At 41.4% G+C, this 19264-nt stretch overlaps 1 protein-coding gene across 1 annotated transcript in view; it reads right to left on the reverse strand.

Moving 5' to 3' along the window:
- tusc3 (tumor suppressor candidate 3) overlaps nt 1-14416 on the reverse strand; it is a 58051-nt gene extending 43635 nt beyond the window's left edge. The window contains exon 1 of the mRNA XM_031864463.1: nt 14282-14416. Within this exon, the coding sequence (XP_031720323.1) occupies nt 14282-14386 (105 nt within the window). The 5' untranslated portion in view covers nt 14387-14416. The remainder of the gene's footprint in view (nt 1-14281) is intronic.
- Nucleotides 14417-19264: the final 4848 nt, after the last annotated feature.

Here is a 19264-nt window from a genome sequence, read left to right on the forward strand (position 1 = left end):
TGTCATTGTTGGTTTAGGGTGTGTGCGCGTTTCATCAAGTTAACTTTCTTTAGACGGTTTAAATGGCATTTAGGAGGAGTAATAAGACTAATGTTAAAGCTGTGGAAGCGATTAAAACACAATAGGGTTTGGTTGTGGGTGGCTAGGTTAAATTCCCCCCATTCATCACATTATACGGCAATTTAATTAAGACCACAAACTAAATTAAGTCCTTCAAATTGTCTGCACTGGAGGCCATTCTGAGCTTTAAGATCATGTTTTAACGTAAAATGACAGCTTTTTTTTCCAAGCTATTTCTAGAGTTGCTGATCGCTATAGTGGGTTTTCTGTTTTTTACTTTTATTGGTTATTTCCATCTGTAAGGCCTGTTGTGGAGGAAGGAGAAACATATGGGATATTTTAACAAAGACTTTATGAAGTGGTCTAACTAAACCCAGTCATTTAAACCGTCAACAAACTAGTGAGTATCACCGATTCTACGTACATTCGATCAGCCACAGAGCAGCAGTAGAATGCAACGGGTGATTGTTTATTCACTCTGCTTGACCTCTGCTCACCCCTTCTTTCCCCTTTATTTGGCTTTTCCCCGTCTTTGCAGATATCATTTCTCTGGGGAAGCACAGAGCTCCAATTGAGTTACGGAGCATCAGCGCAGGTTGATTTTGTTATAAAGGCATCCTAATAAAAAACTGGGGATGGACACACAGGGCCAGTCCTACTGTAAAAAAACAATAGGGAGTCAACTTGAGCACTCGGGGAGCATATGGTCACTATAGTCAAAATGAAGCCAAGGGATGGAAGGATGGAGGGAGGAGAAGAAAGTAAATGAAAAAAAAAACGGATGGTGAGGAAGGATGAATAAAGGAGGAGAAACCTGGGCAAGTAAGACGTAAGAGAGAGAGACAAATAGAGAAGCAGAAAGCAAAGGGACACAGTAGATGATAAATGAAGAGAGTCGAGACAGACATTAAAACAGCAGAATATGGCGACAGAGCTCTGACTGACACGCAGCTCGTGTTATTGTTTCAGGTTTGCGATCGTATATGCCTTACAATATTTAAAGCCAGTAATACCGTACACGGCTAAACATGATCGTGGGCGCAAATAGGTAAAAAAAAAAAAAAATCATGTCAACACTGAGTTGATGCTAGTTTCCCCCGGTGCCGACTGGCCAATGACGATATTAGCGCGTGACAGTTAACCAGACAAGCATCACTATTACATTTCTGTAATGATCCCAACACCCAAAACGTAAAGGTTTCCTTACTTTGTTTTTGTTCCTTTTTAGTAGCCATGAGCATGTGATAAAGGGAGCGTATGCTTATCTGGCAAAATGCAAGGCAAAACAAATCTGTGTGTAAATTAGTTTGCTCAAGGTTTTACATTCGTTGGGGGGATTTCAGAAAAGCTTACAGCAGTCAACATCAGGTGAAACTTTGATTAAAAAAAAAAATTGCATCACAGGATTTATATAAAGAAAAATGCTAATTCAAATTCCCTGAGGGATTGGGCAGGACAATCTATGCATGACAGAGAGGTACTGTATCAGATGATTTTTTTCTGTACGGCAAAAATCGGTGGTAGGCTACCCTTGACCCAGGCACCAGGCAGGTATAGGCAACGTTAGGTAGGCCATGTTTCTGCTTCACAAGGCTGGTTCAGTGGGCACACATTCATGCGATTAACTGCCTTTAAACCCAGAGGAAGAAATATTAAGAGATGCTCCTTCGTGCGGTAAGGTAGTTGACTTTCAAGAGCAATTTTGTCTAATTCAGGTCAAAACAAAAACAATCACACTTTAGAAAGCACCGAGAGCAACCCGGCGTTGAACTTTTCTGCCATTGGTAACAGAAAAGGAACAAAACAATCAAAAGCAACTTCAGATAGAAAGACAAATCTATTTACCTGCTTGAAAACCAGAAGGAATGTTTAAGAAAAACCGAGTGGAGATAACATAAATGGAGCCCTAGAGTTGTGTTGGCTGCAGCAAAGAGCCATTCTCTTGAATTCTGAAAAGAACACAGAGCCAATACGTGGGCTCCTCCATCTCCCCGACACATGAGTGATTCACCACGATGTAGGGGACACGGTGCCATTAAGTCTCCCCGTGCCTTATTATCTTTACTCCAGCTCACTCTCACTCTTCCTCTGAAAGAAAGAAATGTTCTTACCAAGGTTGTTCATACAAAGTGTTGTGTTATGTGATCAATTGATTCAGGCACAAAGAGTCCAAATAGTATATTCAGCTTGCTTAGTGATTTTGAAAGCCCGGGTCAGCTGTGGGTGGTCTAATGGTTTAATTAAGCACTGAGAGGCACAGCTTGATGTACCGCCACATACCTTTCAAACTATCTTGCATCAAATTAGAAAGAAAAATATACTCAAAGATTTCAGTCGAGGGTGTTAGGGGCAATGAAAGGTTGTGTGTGTGTAAAAGGTTTTTTAGCAATTAAAGGGTATAATTAGCATATGATGCCGTAAGAGTGTGCAGCGGGAGGCGATGAGGAGGAAAGTTAGTCGCAAAGACAAATTCTGTAACCCATAATGAAATATGAGATGTGAGGTAATACTCGGGCGAACATTACCTCAATACTGGAGTAATCTGACACACACTGAGGGGTTGAGCTTATTACACTGCTAATCTTTTAGCACTGTAAAACCAAGCAGCCTGCTAAATAATCCCCATCAGCAGCCAAGTAGCAAAGTCAGTTTTCACTCTGAGCTAAAATTAGTTTTTTTCTTTTTTTGGGGGGGAAACTAAAAATATTATAATTCATCTGAACGCTTCACAAGCTTTGCACTAGTCAGTTCATTGTGAAGGATTTTATTGTGAAGGATTTATAGCTTCCTGTAGCAAATGTAGCAACTGCAAATGCACCAAAAGTAGACTTGAGATACGGACAGTTTTCCTGAGCTTTGGTTGTCAGCGGATAACAAAACAAAAACACCAGCCACAGTGAGTTTGAGAGACGAAAAAAAAGGGGATGTGATAGAAACACAGCCGACAATCGTTCACGCTACTCAATCATCCCTTACTTACATTAAGCTATGTGACAGGTATCCACAGGTAAGACATTTTTCCCACATTTCATGATAAAAGGCAAACACATTTCCAATTCTCTTACTTCTCGTTTTCAATAATCACCCTTGCCTAACGGCTGGGGAGCGTTGTCCGATAAAACACAACGGTGGAAAAAAGTATCCTGTCACATCCCTGTTTCCAGTTGCTGAAGGTACACTGACAACAATAATTAGTGTTAAAACAGAAGGGATGTGTAAGATGAGAAAAGACACACAAAGGTGGCAACTGCTGGCTCACGTGTGAAGCAAAAGACTGAGACGACGTGGAAGTGAGGGGTCTGGGTTCAGAAAAGGTCCTGACATCGTGAGTCTGTCTTGACTACCAGCTCAGCTGCCTTCCTCTTCTCCGCTCCCCGGGTGTGCTGTGTGTCACTGCTGTGGTGACCTTTAGCTCTGAACCCTCCATCTTCTCCTCTCTCTCTTCACACGTCTTTTTAGCTTTATGCACCTGCAGACTGTGCCCATCTGCCTGCCCTGCAGTGATCATATTTAATGGTCAGAGTCAGGGTCAAGTGCACAATGCCCATATGAGCATATTAGAAATACAAGTGTAATTGGCCTAGTATGCAACCCCATTAGCCTTTGGAAGTAACACTAGTGTTAGCGCCTAATAACTGTGAGCGTAATGTGTTCCTAATTAGCCTTATAAGCCATTCACATTCGTTATCTGCTTCTGCTAGGTGAGCATTCAGTCTCACCAGGCCTATTACACAATAGCAGGTTTTGAATGAACTTCTTAAAGGGAAAAAAAAACAAAAAAACAAGTATACCTGACTTTATAGTGCAATGGAAACACTATCCACAATAGAAATTCACCCCCGGCTGCCTACAACTAAGGATGCACTAGTACCACTTCATTACAGTCCAAGTACTTATATTTAGATACTTGCCAGTACTGATACGAGTACCTAATAGTACAATTTGAGTGCTAACATTGACTTTGAAAACATGTTTTATTTTTATAATAATTTTAAACAATTCATGCTGTTAAACAGTTAAAGGAAATATTAAAATGTATTAAAAAATATCCTGAGCAAAACTCAGGAGTCTAGTCTGTCTGTCTCTTTCATCTCTTTTTGTGTCTCCCTAAAGCTTTTTTTAGGAAATAAAAACGTACTTGCGATTATGGTTTTATTCATTCTATTCAGATGCAAACTATTACTTGGCGACCCCCGTCTTAAGCTTTTGGTCTGACACAAAGTGCTATATTAGTCCAATGACTCACACAGCGGTTTTCCCCCCCTATACTGATTACTCATATAGTTGCCCTAAATATAAAATTTTACCTTAGATAAATATTCTGAGTGGTGTGCAAATGTGTGGGAAAAGTATTGCTTATTTTCCATGAGCAATAAATTAGACAGAGGAGGAGGTGACACTGTTCTATTTGAAGGCTGCATTTATGCATCGTCCTTGGTCTTTTGATACGATTTCTGTTGAAACTTATTGTTAAAAAATAAGAGCTCAGAGAAGACAAGCTTTTAGACCTGAATGGGTTGGCATACTGACTAAAGAGCTCATTTCAGAAGGAGCCAGCAATAAAGCCACCAGAGAAAAGCAGCTGTCCAAAACCTTTTTTGTTTCACTGCCTGAAAAGAATTGCGTGCTTTAAAGCTTTACCCCGTGTCCAAGTTGCCCTGAATGCAGCCTCGCAGGCTGTGATGACAGTAATGAAACTTCTTCTAGCCCAGCGAGCTCCAGCCGCTTCGCCCACCGCCAACTGCAAAGTGGTGTCGGTCTCGCGAGGGAAATGGTGAGCTAGTTGCACTAATCATAGCGTGCTCTAAGCCCGGCTGCTGAGACTAATTGGCTGGTCAATAATCTGAACAGCTGGGGAAGGGGAAGTGGCCAGTTGAAACTAGGGGTGCAACAATCATTACAAATCAAGCTCCTCATTAAAAGACATGATCTGGCAGCCATAGTTCAAAGAACCTTCTCTTACTCTCCGTGTTTATGTGCGACTACAGTGGAATCAGGCAAGGCTTTTCCAGCTGGGGGGTTGTTATGTTATTCAATAAAAAATGATTTTGCCATAATTTTATGGGAACCATACTCCAAAATCAAAAGTTGTATTATTTCCTGCTCACAGCAGCCACTTATGTGCACCATAGTCCCCCAAACGTTTGGGCTCGCGGACTCACCTCTCTGATAGGTTGACTCACTGTGGGTAGAAGCCTGCCATTGGCCGTGTATTGCGGGCGCTATGCTCCTCCCCTTTCGCGCTCTACGCTATCGATTTTGCAAAGGCACCGTCGTCGCATTCCAGGGCTTAGTGGTGGCCAAGGTTTAAAAAAATAAATAAAAACAAGCAAGAGCATTCCCCCCCCCCCCTATATCAGTATGATGATGATGGGTGCAGCCAGACCATTCTGCAGCAGCAGGAGACAGTAAAGATAGGCTTGGCTGTGAAAGACTATTTCTCTGATGACTCAATCAATGACAAATGATGGGTCGTGACTACACTTTGATGTTGATTCCAGATGACCCTCGCCAAGCATAAAAGATTAAAAAGTGTTGCCATTTAAAATCATTCATCAAAATGCTACCCTTCCTTTCATTATGTGACTCCCCCCCTCTCTCTCTCTCCTCTGCTGGATTGATAGGTGAAAGTGATGATGGGCTTGTTAGGAGGCGTTGAGGAAAAACTACTTTGCCACTCAATTTGATACGTTAAGCTTCCATACTGAGGTAATGATGCGAGTGTGTGCCCGTGTTTATCTGAAGATATGAAGAGTTTGTAGTGATAGCACAGCTGCCGATTCCCTCGCTGCATGAGACTTGCAATCTAAAATAACAGACATTCAGTCATTACAGGGCACGTCTCGGTGAGAGAAATAAGCAAGGAGTAACTTATAGACATAGGCTTACACTAGTTTTTGCCAGAAAAAAAAAAAAAGAATGCATAGCTGCTGACCTTTGGGTAAAAATAGCAATGTCCATTGTAGTTACTGTCACTCCAATGACATCAAGCAACTTTAAAAAAAGAGTAAAAACAGCTGTTGAGTAAAAAGAGTGTGAGAGAGACCAGGTCTGACATGAAATGGCATTTAGCATTTATCCTGACTACGGCTTTATGCTAAACTGCTTCAGTTCATCATGTTATATTACATATTTGCTGTGTGTGTGTGTGTGTATTTAATAACTTATTTCTGGGGCATAAATAACCCATCAGTTAGACAGATTATCTCAATGCAATCGAGCGGAGGAGGACGAGCACTTTTCTAACTTTTTCTTTCACTTTCAGGTGGATTTTTCGGCCTTGATAATCCCCGGAGCCTAAAGGTTAAAGATGGCGGCCCCTTAGCGCCCCCCCCCACCGTTCAGCTGCATCCATGACGCTGCTTTGTGGTCCAACATCTCCCGGGTGTGACCGCGTTTGACGGAGCGAATGAGAAGCGGAAGGAGAGCCAGAGAGACCACGGTGATGATTTGACTTTCCCTGGAGAAATGAAAGCTTTCAAAAAAAGCTTTGTTAACATAATTCAATAATTCATAACCAGTCTGGTTAACTCTAGGTGTCGCTTTACCGAACAAGGACAAACTCTGGCCACAAGAGCGCTATCCTAGGGTCAAACAAGGCAAGGCGGAAACCTGCCTCGCTCCCTTTCTCTCTCCCGCTTTTCTCGTCTGTACAACTCTCATGACAAGTGTTTTCAATAAGGCAGTTTCTCTACCATGCAGAGAACACACACACACACACACACAGTCTTTAGCCCTGTGCAGAGTGTTAACAGGCTTTCTGCCAGTGAAGCAGAAAGACTAAGAGTTTAATAAGACAGAATCATCAGATATCTGTGACAGGCAACATGTACACACAGCTCAACTGTATGCCTTTCAATCTAACAACCTAGTACACAGTGGAGACTTTGTGTAAGCATGTGCATATGTATTAAACGCGTATACTTGTGTGTTTGTGAGTGCGTCTTGGTGCAGCTGCGCGCGCGCACGTGAGTTTGTGTGGCCTGCGAACCGTCACAGCGACACAGGTCTGTCTGGGAGGATAAGAGTGAGACGTCTTATCAGCCATAAGCCAGACAGACACACACACACACACACACACTGGTATTATATGCCACCTCATATCATCAGCTATACAGCAAGGTCTGTCACACAGTGGGGGGAGGGGGGGGGGAATAGGGAAGGGTGTGGAGGCGAACAAGGAGGGGAAAGTTGAGGGATAAATAAAGAAAATGGAATGAGAAGAGCAATGACAAGAGAAAAATATATGCAAATGAGAGATTACAGCATTTCTCACTGGAGATAAGGAGTGATACAAAAAAAGACAAGTTATGTATGATCAGACAAGAGGTATATTAGCCATTTACAGTATGACAGTAGGTCCAGGAACCAAAAGGTCTTACTATCTCACTTTTAGTTGTCCTGAAGCAACACATGTTTCAGTGCAGTCACACAGAAGGCAATGGGTGAGTCAATGGCTGACTAAGAGACTAGCCGGGTTCATGACATATAAGATGGACGGCAGAAATGGGAAAAGATCCCTCAAGACGGTTAAAAATGATGAGGCGTGGACGATTCGATGCAGTGACGGAACCATAATCCGTTTCACTTCAGCTCAGAGTGACTCTTGACTGCGTGTTGCTGTCATTTACAGTCGCAATTTCTTTTCTCCCGTCCTCTCTATTGGTATTTGGTGGAGGCATTTGAATTGTTTACCGGCGAATCATCCTCGAATTGAATCGTGTTGTTGATAGTGACAAACTAACATATGAGTGAATAGGGAACTGTATGTAACCAAGTGACAATGAAGAGTATACGACGGACTGACTGAAGAGTGGTTATGTGAGGGACTGACTGCGTAAATACCTGAAGGGCCTATTTAGTAGGTTAATTGACTGCCTGATTGAGAAAATGACTGCCTCAAAGGCTAACCAAGCAAAGGAGAGAAAGTCATTTCAGAAAGAGCAAGTGCCTATACGTCTGATGAATGGCATTGAGAACTTAATGTTCACAACAAGGAAACACGCTGTTCTTCTCTCAGATTTAAGAGGGCCGGCCCACAAATTAGCCTCAGAAATGTCAGCAAAATGGCAAAGAGTTAGCGGGAAGGGACAAGGGAAAGGGACGAAGAAACCAAAGAGAACAATGAAAGGTCCTGATGTACGAGGAAAATTAGAGAACAAGGTCAAAGAAAAAGAGAGAAATCATTTCATGACACCACATGATTATAGAAATGTCAAAAAAGGGGGTTGCATTAAGAAGGGAATTTGAAGGATAAAAATGCCGGGGAGTGGAAAGGGGTGGACAAGGGGATCGAAAGTGGCAGATGAAAAACCTTTTGCCACTCAGAAAATGTGTTCCAGAAGTGTGGGAAAGGGGAGTAAAAAAAAAGGAGAGGGAGGAATAACAGCGGAGGAAAATGACTTGGGAACACAGGCCATCATTCATTGGGAAAGCAGGGTGACACTTCTGCATCAATAATTCAGATGACTACGGCTAATGAGCGAGATCCAAACAAATCACCCCTGAATTTCATGGGAGAACATTGAAACATTTCCCTGCACTAAATATGGCAACATTATATAGCTGCAGTCTGGGCTGTAATGGCAACACACAGGGGAAGGGGAGTCGGATACAGTATCCGTCTCTCCTGAACCTTTGAATTTACACATTTATTTTCATCAGGAAAACAGGACAGCATGGAGCATTCGCACGCATGCATGCATAAAAGAGGAAAACCGAAGGAAAAGACACCAAAGCCGTTGACAGCGGTATAGTGGCTGGAGTGCAGGAGACACATAGAAATGTAAAGACAAACCCAGATAGCACTATTGGGCAGGACTAAGTCTTCATCAAACCCAGTATGGTGTCTGGCATTGGACGGATGACGGTAACTAACACACACACACACACATGCAGGCACACACACAATAAACAACTTCCTTCTTCCCAACTCCACAGCATGGGACAATATTTAAACTGCAATACCCAGACAGCATGATAACAGGCCCGTATTCATACAGCCTAGTTGGTTAATGGTGACAATAGGTGTGCAAAAGCTCATACAGTACCTGTCTGTACCGTAAAATCCATGGGCAAAGACTACGTAAACTGTGAGCTCAGGTTTATTCTCCAATGAACAGGTCAGACAGGAAAAAAACCAAGACTCAATACTGCTTACACAGGTTTAAGCTTCATAAGCCCCAGTCTAACCTCAGCAAGTGACTCAGGTTATGCCCTGAAGGGCCTACCCGGTAGTTTATTGTGCCTCCGTGTGCAGAGGTAGGCTCTTATTATTCCGATCCACTTATTAGACTGCTCCCTGGGTGTGGTAGCAAGCCCACTACTTTGAAATCTCTATCTCTCTGTAGACATATAACTCTCTAGATATATAATTCTCTTTGCCTCAGACCTGCTGCCCTGGACCTTTTTTTTTTTTCCCCCCTATCTTTCCCTCCCCTGACTCTATGGGCCTAGGTATAGGAAGTGCTTACATTGGTTCTTTCTTTGTGCTGTAGTCAGCTTTAAGACAGAAACACAACACAAGCTAGATATAATATCTAGCAGGGCTGGGGTGATGAACGAGGGAGTATTGAAGGGATATAAATATCCTTTCTCTCTCAATGACTATTTTTTCCACTCCCTAAAGGGGCACGTAGCAGGATTTTAAAGGGCAGGGGTACATCACTGCATTTTTTTCTTTCTCCAGGTCTGTCACAATCTTGATCAACTTCTCCTTTCCTCACTTTTTTTTTTTTTTCATTATCTCTTTATCTATGCACCCCACTGTGCAAGTAACCTGATTAGGAAAAGAAGGGAAATGAAAATGTACTTCTTAAACAATAAACCTTCTAGGGCATGAATAACAGAGGCCAAAAAGTGCCACTATCAGCGCTCTGGGGTCCGGTTCCGACAGTAAAACAATTCTCTATCGGCATGATACACAGCGTTGTTGCAAGGAGTTGTGCTGTACTGTGCAAATCTGAAATTTCACCGCAAACTTATGGAGCAAGACAGCTGACCCACTCTGCCCAAATGTGACCGTGCACTTCCTTAGCTGAACCTAACATTCAGTCAAACGATATGCCAAAGATGCGATTGCATGCAGACAAGAGGAGATCTTACACAGAGATTCTGTCGACAGAAAACGCCACAGGGCTTTTATTTTGAAAGTGCCGAGTTAAAAATAAATATATCTTTTTTTTTCCATGTCTGTGATATATTGTACAGATATAGAAATAGAGACTGTAGTACTGTGAATGTACTGTTAAAAGATCATTCTCACTCTATTTTTACTGAGAACCGCGCATGTCATTTGGAAAAATAAGGCGACACCTCTAATCTGATGATAACCCTCAATTTGCCAGAACTTGCTAAAACTGTCGCAAAACTCATAAGAGAATCGTAAATTGTGGGGTAACGTCTAAGACCTGCTAAAAACACTAAGATTAATCTTGCTGGTTGCGATTCATCCCTGGATAAAACTCAAACAGTCCAATGTGTGTTAAACACTGGACTGTTACCAATCCAAAACATGCCCTGGTCTGCGATGTAGCTGTCCTTTTAACCACAACGTGTAAGTTAGTGGAGAACCAAGGAGAGGAAATGACACAAGGACAAACAAACAAACAATGCTTTGAATACTGACTGAAGATTTAAGTATCGATCGTAACAAACGATCGATACGATCAGTCCATTAAGGATGATTCAGGACAGCCTTAATGGACTGAAACTTTTAACCTTCAGCCAAGCCCGACATTTTACAGCTGAAGCTTGGAGTGGCCAGGGCGAGCCGAAGGGCAGTGAGGGACGCACAAGTTGGTGAGGTGAATGCAGAAAATTGCTGCTTCACCATTTTGTCCATTTCCAGCTAAATAAGATCTCCCTCCGCCTCCTCCACCTCCTCTGCCATGGCCCCAGGCAGGCAACCGGGAAAGAACATTTCTCACATTATAACCCCTCAATATCTCTCCTGTGGCTCAGTAAAAGTATGTGTGTGTGTGTGTGTGTGTGTGTGTGTGTGTGTAATGTATAGAACGTGTCACTAGCTCCTGTCTGCTACTTGGTATAGAGTCTCACAGAAGGGACCAAAGTTAAATTGTTGGTGGGCCAAATATGAAAATCAATGGTTTAAAGCTATAGTGGTGATGTCGATGGCAGAGGAGCAAACGAATAACAACTGGATACATTTCGGCGAGGTAAGTGATGGAGAAAAGCTCTCCCTGTCACTTACAGAGGTGTCCTTGAGCCGGTCAGTGTCTAACAGCAGACTGCGGCTATAATGGGCAGCTCCCTGGTGGAATCTTGTGAATGTGAATCAAGGCATTGCTGACAATAAGCACCGGTGTCCGCAGACTGTCCCCTCGGTAAAGACAATGTTAAAAATAGGGGATTATGCAAGTTATTTAAGTTTTAAACTTAATCGCAACTGCTGAATATGTTATAATTTGGTTTTGTTCATCCACAGACTACTATTTCTCCCCCTCAAAGCTGTGATGGACAGATATATTTAGACAAAAACAGAACGGTGGTCAACTGAGTGAGAGGCCGCGTGCTTCTTCAGTGTTGAAATATGAACAGATCTTGCAACAAGTAACTATTTAAAAGTACGGTCTCCGGTTTGTAAAGTAATCAAGATTCAATTTATATTTTTGCATTTAACCATTACCTCCATCAACCTTACTCAGCTTGTTGTGAATAACATAAAACATAACTATATATTAAGTGACTCAAAGCCGGCACGTTTGCAATGATGGACTCAAGTGCTCATGTGAATTAATGTGAATCGTCCCTTCTTAAAGAGAATAAACATGTAGAAATGAATCGTGCTTTACATTATCGCTGCAAGATGCCTCTAAAGCTGAATGTGAACTTTACAAGAAGTGAGAAATGTGCGCTCATTTTCTTTCTTTACATCTTCACTCCAACGGTTGTGACACATTCATTATGCATTTCACCAGCCATCAACATTAGTGACAGAAAAAAAAAAAAGAGGTGTTTACAGTGAACTGGAGGGCAAATATGTCAGTCTCAATTATTCATTCAATCTCTCTCTTATTCAAAAGCTTTTTCCAGTGGTTAATCTGTCCATTTATTCATCAGTTTATTATTCCACTCAGTCAGCTCTTTCATCATCCCTTTTTGGACATGTTCAATTCTTTATACATTCATTCAGATATTTGTCCACTTGTCATGTATTTGTGCAAGCGTTCCATCATTTATTAGTTCCGCACTTTGCCCGCTCAATCAATTTCCTGTTCATATGCTAAGTCAGCTGCAATAAGTGCAGATGAGGTGTTGCAACAGCACTGCCACCTGGTTAACAGACTTTAGTCCACAACAAAATATTAAAACAAACTAAGTCTAACCACTAGCCTAAATAGGATTTGAGCACCAAATTCCAATCAGTTGAAGCAGAATATATTTACCACCAGGGTTGAAATTTGTCTCCGGCTCACCAAACACAAGAAACAACAACATAACAAGCAGAATCAATGTTCACAGGATAACAGCATGGCAGGCTACAAAGATGAACACATGTAGCAGGCCTATTGTCTGGAGATGATCTAACTGTAAGCTAACTTTGGGAGCAAGAGTGACAGAACAGAAGAGCAGACCAGCGTGATGCGCACCTTTTTCCTTAAATTCTTTCTGGACAGCTAGCAAGTTCATCTTAACTACTCCTGAACCATACCACTGACACACATTATATTTTTTTTAATTCAGGCTATATTTTCACATCTCTACATGATAGCCAGCTAGACAGCTTGTTCCAAGTCACTCGTGTGAGGTTATTCACCATTATCACAATAATGGAAATACTCCACGATCAACTTATTGAGTGTTTGTTACGGCGATCCATAAAAAGTCATGAACGACGCTCATGTTAGATGCCAGCAAAGGCCCGAAACATTGGTCACACAGATACAACCTGTGACTTAACATGTATGGGTTTAGTGCTGGACAACTGAGCTGCAGGTCAGCTGGACTGTGATAATGATAAAGTCTCACAGTCTACTGAGACGGTTGAAAACTCAGGCAAAACTAATAAGAGGAACTCGAGTAGTCTGTCAAACTGCTATCGCTATTAATATTAACGTCAAGAACAAAAACTCAAATGAATAGTACAATATCTGCATAATTCAAAGTATTAAAAATGCATCAATAAGAAATTGCTGTATTTTTCATTAAGACAAAATATCTACAGCTAACAAAAAGCAGTAAGGACCAACACATAACTAGATCAAATAAAATGCTGTTTCATGTCATCCCATAAACATACATTATAAAATATTACCTGAAGGATATAGTGGCTTTGGTTTACATTGTTTTAAAATGATCACAATACTCATCTGAGTAACAATCCCAAATAATTCATTCATTGCACTTCCGCTGTCAGGGTCACAGATTCCATTCTCTTCTAGGCTTCCCATACAACAAATATTAAAACATGTCATGTCAGCTAATATCACCAATATAGTACATATATGTGTGTCATTACTATTATCAGAGAGGAAATTACTAATTTAACCAATAAAAAGTCATTTTAATCGATTCAGATGAACAGACACAGTACGTTAGCAGACAAGCCTAACTCTAAAGTCAATGAAAACACACGTAGGTCTCGTTACAGCCTGGTTCCTGCAGCGACCTAATTCAACTGGCGTACAGCTATCTTCGTCTAATTTCCATATTAAGCTTCCGTGAAGTAAAACGCAGCACTTCCTGCAAATACAAATTTCAAAATAAAACCCTCGTTGGCGACAACCCAGCAGTGCTTTAAAGTGACGTTTGTGATGCTAAAATAGTATAAAAGTGTCAATATAAACACGTAGGATGTTTTATGTGACGTTAGTGCTCCCGCGACCGATTATACTTTTTACAAAATACCGTAGACTAAACATTAGCTAGCTATATTAGCTTGCTAACGTTATGCCAAACCATGCATAGGTTTGTCATATGCAAAAAGCTAAAAAAAAAAAAAAGCTTAATTACAGTCCACCACAAAACGTAAAACAAGACAGCTTGTAAGCAGTGCTTCTTTCATTTGACGTTACATCATTGTAAACAGGCGTTTACTGTGCCCTAGTTATTACAACGTCTCTCTGTCTAAAACGTCCTGTCTATTGGGACTGATGCTCGCTAGCTTAACACACAACAGTGCATTCCACTTGCACACTCATTACTTTAAACAGCACAACAATGGTCGCTGAAATTTTCATTTAAGCGTTTGGAGCGTTACCTCCTTCTTCTTTTGTCCTCCCCCGGGTGGCAGACATAGCAGCAAGAGGAAGAAAACAGACAGGACCGGCAGGTTAACAAGGGACGTAGCCCAAACAGACGCCATGACGGAAGGATGCTCTGACTGAGAGACACGTCTCCGCCAAGTCATTGGATGCTGAGTCTACCAATCAACGGGAAGAGAAGAGCGGCAGCTACTGGGTTTTGTAGTTTTTTTATGCACACAGACATTTAATAGCGCACTCCACTTTATATTCACATCTGGAGGTCATTCTTTTCATTTCAACTTTGGAGGAAGTATCTCTTAGAAATGATTAAAGCCATTATAATTATACCCAGGCCCTTACGAATGAGCTATTTCATTTTAATACACTGCATACACTAATACCATACTTTTAAAACACTTGGCATCCTGACCTCAACAGTGTAGCCTACTGAGAAAGGGGCATGCTAGCTTTAATTTAGATTTCTGCAGGACAGAAATAATGAACATACAAGCAAAAAAGAAAAGGCTATGGACAGCTATGGAAAGTCCTTTGTCACAGATGATTAGTAAAACTGTTTTAATGTATTAATAGGTCGATATGAATAACTAACAGGATATAATCAGGCACCACATCCACAGTTGCATGGAAATTGAAATTTCTTGTTTATCAGCTGCATCAAAAATGCAGAAATACTTAGGTTGACTGATCTTGTTTATTAAGCAGTCATTTGTAGCTTTCCAAAGCACATCAGCTATCAAACAAATACTTATGTCAATGTTCATCCAAAGTCACCGTATAAAATGCTCATGCTGCCATTTTTCAGTTTACTTCATTTTGTTATGAATCCATTGGGAATGTGTTTCACTCGCAGAACACTTGCAGAACTGCAGAACGTGTCTCTCACTTTCTCTCTCTCATATATTCTGAGACAGCGGTGAGATCGAGTTAATTGAGGGGGACAAATGATTTATGTGAAATCATTTGGGGGTGACATGTCTCTCTGTCTCCCCGTGAAATTACACCTCAGCACTCTTTGTCACTAATGCAATGCAGTTTATTAACCCTCCAATAAACATTACTATCACCTTTGTAAAACTTTTCAATATAAAAAATGACCATGAGATGGAAGAAGTGAATACAAATGTTTGAGAGGAGAAAGTCTAGTCTCAAACTCTGACTCTCTCTCTCTCCCTTACACACACACACACACACACACATACACACACACACACACAGACACACAGACACTGCTGAAATGAAATGCATGTTGGAATATTAAAGCCAATGCACCGTGAAACAATAAGTACGTGTTGCAGTCTTGCTCAACCACAATTCATTCGCTCTAGCAACTCCATCATGGAAACATCCTCAGATTTGTTGAGCTTGATTGCAGAATTTGTCAAATGATTCCCGTGGAATTGCCTTGTATGGTGATTATGGAACTGAAATTGCTCAACTTTTTAACATAAAGATCACATAAGTTGATAAGCTGTGCCACGATTTTCATCTGGTGAACATTTTGTTTTAGGGATGGCTGTTCAGGTTGTTTTCTGAATTAACTGATTCACTATTTGGTTTGTGCGAAAATAATTAAAACTGCAACACTATTTTTCAAAACTCAATTTATAACCGAAAATGCTTGTTTTGTCGAAAACATAAAGATATTCACTTATCTTAGAGGACTGAGAAAAGCAGAAAATATTCACATTCAAGAAACAATGGCCAGTGAATCTTTGGCAGATATGCTAAAATAAGAAATCCATCTTTGGAATTGTTGCAGATTAATTTTCTGTAAATCAACAAATCACATAATAGATTCATCGTTTCAAAACATCTCTGAGAATTCTGAGATATCAATAGTAGAGAAGCTCACACTGTTTTTATTCTCCTAAATAAAGATGTAGCCCAAAATAGACATTTTGTATTGTATCCTTCATCAGACCACAAATTGATGAAATACATGCGGCTCATAAGATGTATGAAGATGTAGCGCTGCGTTTAAGAAAGTGGGGAGACCTGTAATCATGACAGTATTACCAACACACTATTTGTCCGTGCTGCATGAATTTACTGGGGAAACCAGGGCCTCCCTCAATGTCCCCTCATCCTTCGTAAATAGCAAGCTGAGACATTGCTAACTTCTGCGTCTCGTATACGTTATCTCACCTTCGCCGGCTAATGCCAAACAGTAACTTGCAAGTCAAACTGTCAAACTTTGTGTTGCATGGCAACGCGAAAAAATGTGACCGTCCCACCGGCTTTTTTGCTCTCTCTGCAGCGAGCAAAGCAAACAGCTGCACTTTGCATTTAAGCAGAAGAATAAAGCTCCTATCTGCTCACAGCCTAGGAGAGTGTCATAAGAGAGAGGCAGCAGGGGGACGGAGAGAGAGACAGAGAAGCCTGTTAAAGTCAGTTGCTGCCTCTGCACAGCTGCATCATGGTTCTTGAGTGGTGGGGCAGGTAAAATGATGCTTCATCATTAAGGAATGAGGAGAGATACATAAAAACGGAGAGCAGTTATGAAACGTGAAAAGCACATGTGCCTGTATGAAAACTATCAAATAGGAAATGCTGTTTTTACGTGTGATAAATTAATGTGCATTTCGGAAAGGAAAATTACATTTAGTGCTGATAGCTATCTTTCCTTTTGATCAACAGTTGTGGAAATGAAGTCCTAAGAGGGATTCTTTACATTTGCTTTCATGGGCAAGCAGCAGATATATAAAGCCGAGTCGAAATAAAATAAGATAATCCTTATTAGTCCGGCAGTGGGGAAATTTACAGGAGATGAATGTAATGACAGTACGGAAAAGAGAGAAAAAGCTGTTTTAACATACAGGTGAAAGGCAGGGGAAGGATTTGAGGCATAGAGAGAGAGAGAGAGAGAGAGAGAGAGAGAGAGAGAGAGAGAGGAGGGGGGAGATGGGTCATGTCATCTGGCACAGGACTGGGTGCCCGTATCTGATGTCAGCCGCTCCCTTATAAAAAATAACGAGTCCTCTGAAAAATGATTAATTGCCCGACAGCACAAAGTTTATAGAAAAGAAAGAGAGGGGGTGGTGGGGAGGCGGAGGTGGCGGGGGTCCCTGAGTTACAGAGGAAAAGAAAATAGCAAAAGAGCACAAGCGAGAAAGAGGTTGGGAGAGTGCCACATCAAAGGAGAAGCCGAGAGAGCGAGGGATATGTCGGGGTAGAGAGGGATTGGAGGCAAAGCAGCAGCAGAGAGACGGCGAGAGAGATGAAGAGGGGAAGTGAGAGAGCAAAGAAAGAAAAGCAGCAAAGATGAGAGTCAGACAAACAGAGAGGGAGGAACAGAGAGAACGAGTGAGGCATTCATTCATATGGTGTTCGTTATCTCTGACCGACTCCCTCAACAATTGTTCCTCTGTGTTCTTTAGTGTGCTGTTCAATAGGCCTATCTGTGTGTGTGTGTGTGTGTGTGTGTGTGTGTGTGTATAAATTACACAAATGCACAAATGTGGGAAAGCATGTGTGACCACTCTCACATATAAGGCAAGTCAATTAAATTGAACACAAGCTTACTGCACTTCACACTAATGTAAAGTGGAGAGGACTTGAAAAGTTGAGAGGCGATTGAAATGCTCTCAATCTGGTATCTTTCGCCGTTAACATGGAGGCTTTGAAGTCGCAGCAGAAATCTTCACACAGGTTGCGCACATGAAAACATAATGTTGACACGAAAGAAAATACTGTAAATGTGGCTCCAAAGTCTGTAAATCATACACACATCCATTCGTTTTGGGACGTCCCATTGTCCGCTCACGTCGCATTAAGCCTACACATCTGAGAAACATGTATTAATTATATTCTTTTAATTACATACACTGTTTGTGGAAATAAAAAGATAACTGGTGATGCAGCTAAACTCACAGCGTTTGCGGATTCACCGAATATTGATCAATTATAAAATGGATAATAATTCTTGTGGTTTACATCCTCAGTGGAGTGATAATCGTATCCCTTCTTTTTACAGCATGGCAGGGTGTTTTCCGCTCGGCCGGCAGAGAATTATTCAGCGAATCCAACTCGTCTTGCCTTGCCTGCCGTCATCATATCTAATACTATAAGTTAGGAGGACAGCAGTAAAGTGTGTTTGATTGAATTGATGGCAGAGGTCTGCATATTTGTACACAGCAGTTGTAAGTGTATATCTCATATTCTGTCTTAAACTGTTTGTTTGTTTGTTTTTACACAATATTCAGATTTTCTTGGACATGTTATCACTAAATGCAGGCACCTTGAAGAGAACAAACGGAGATGATAACAGATTGTGCTTCAGAACTTGTCACTAACAGAGAATGACATAAATGGACATCAACAGTACCTCTCTCTCCTCTTCTTCTTTTGTCACCATAACTCCTCTTTTCCCTCCCTCTCCTTTCCTCCTTTTGCCACTGCACCTGATCTCCTCCCTTCCTCCTCTCCTCCCCTTTCCGCTGCTCTCTTTTCCTCCTTTTGTCACCATACCTCCTCTCATCCTCATTCATGCTTCTCTTTTCCTTCTCTTCTCCCCTATGTTTTTCTCTCCTTTATATTTCACCTCTCCTTTCCTTTCCTCGTTTAGGCAGCACACCCCCTCTCCTCCTAGTCTCGCCTCGCATCCCCAGTGCTCTGCTCCTCTCCCCATTCAGAAGGTGTGTTACAGATAATAAAAAGCCCTGACGGTCGGCAGGCGGCGACACCTTGTGATGCAGGAGAAGGGTGAAGGCAATTTGCACCATAACAAATAGAGTAAGAAAGAAAGAAAGAAAGAAAGAAGAAAGGATGAGCAAAAGGATGAATCAAGGAAAGTTTCTGTCTGCTTCAAATAAATATTGTCTTTCTATCAATTTTTTGCAGGCCTATACCTACAGTCACAATATGATTTTTTTTCTATTATATTCGTATAGAGTCATACTGTATTAGTTCAGTGCTTCTACGTTCTGCTGGCACACACACACACACACACACACACACACACACACACACACACACAC

Source organism: Anarrhichthys ocellatus, unplaced genomic scaffold (assembly GCF_004355925.1).
Source record: "Anarrhichthys ocellatus isolate YVR2014 unplaced genomic scaffold, GSC_Weel_1.0 scaffold31, whole genome shotgun sequence".
NCBI lineage: Eukaryota > Metazoa > Chordata > Actinopteri > Perciformes > Anarhichadidae > Anarrhichthys > Anarrhichthys ocellatus.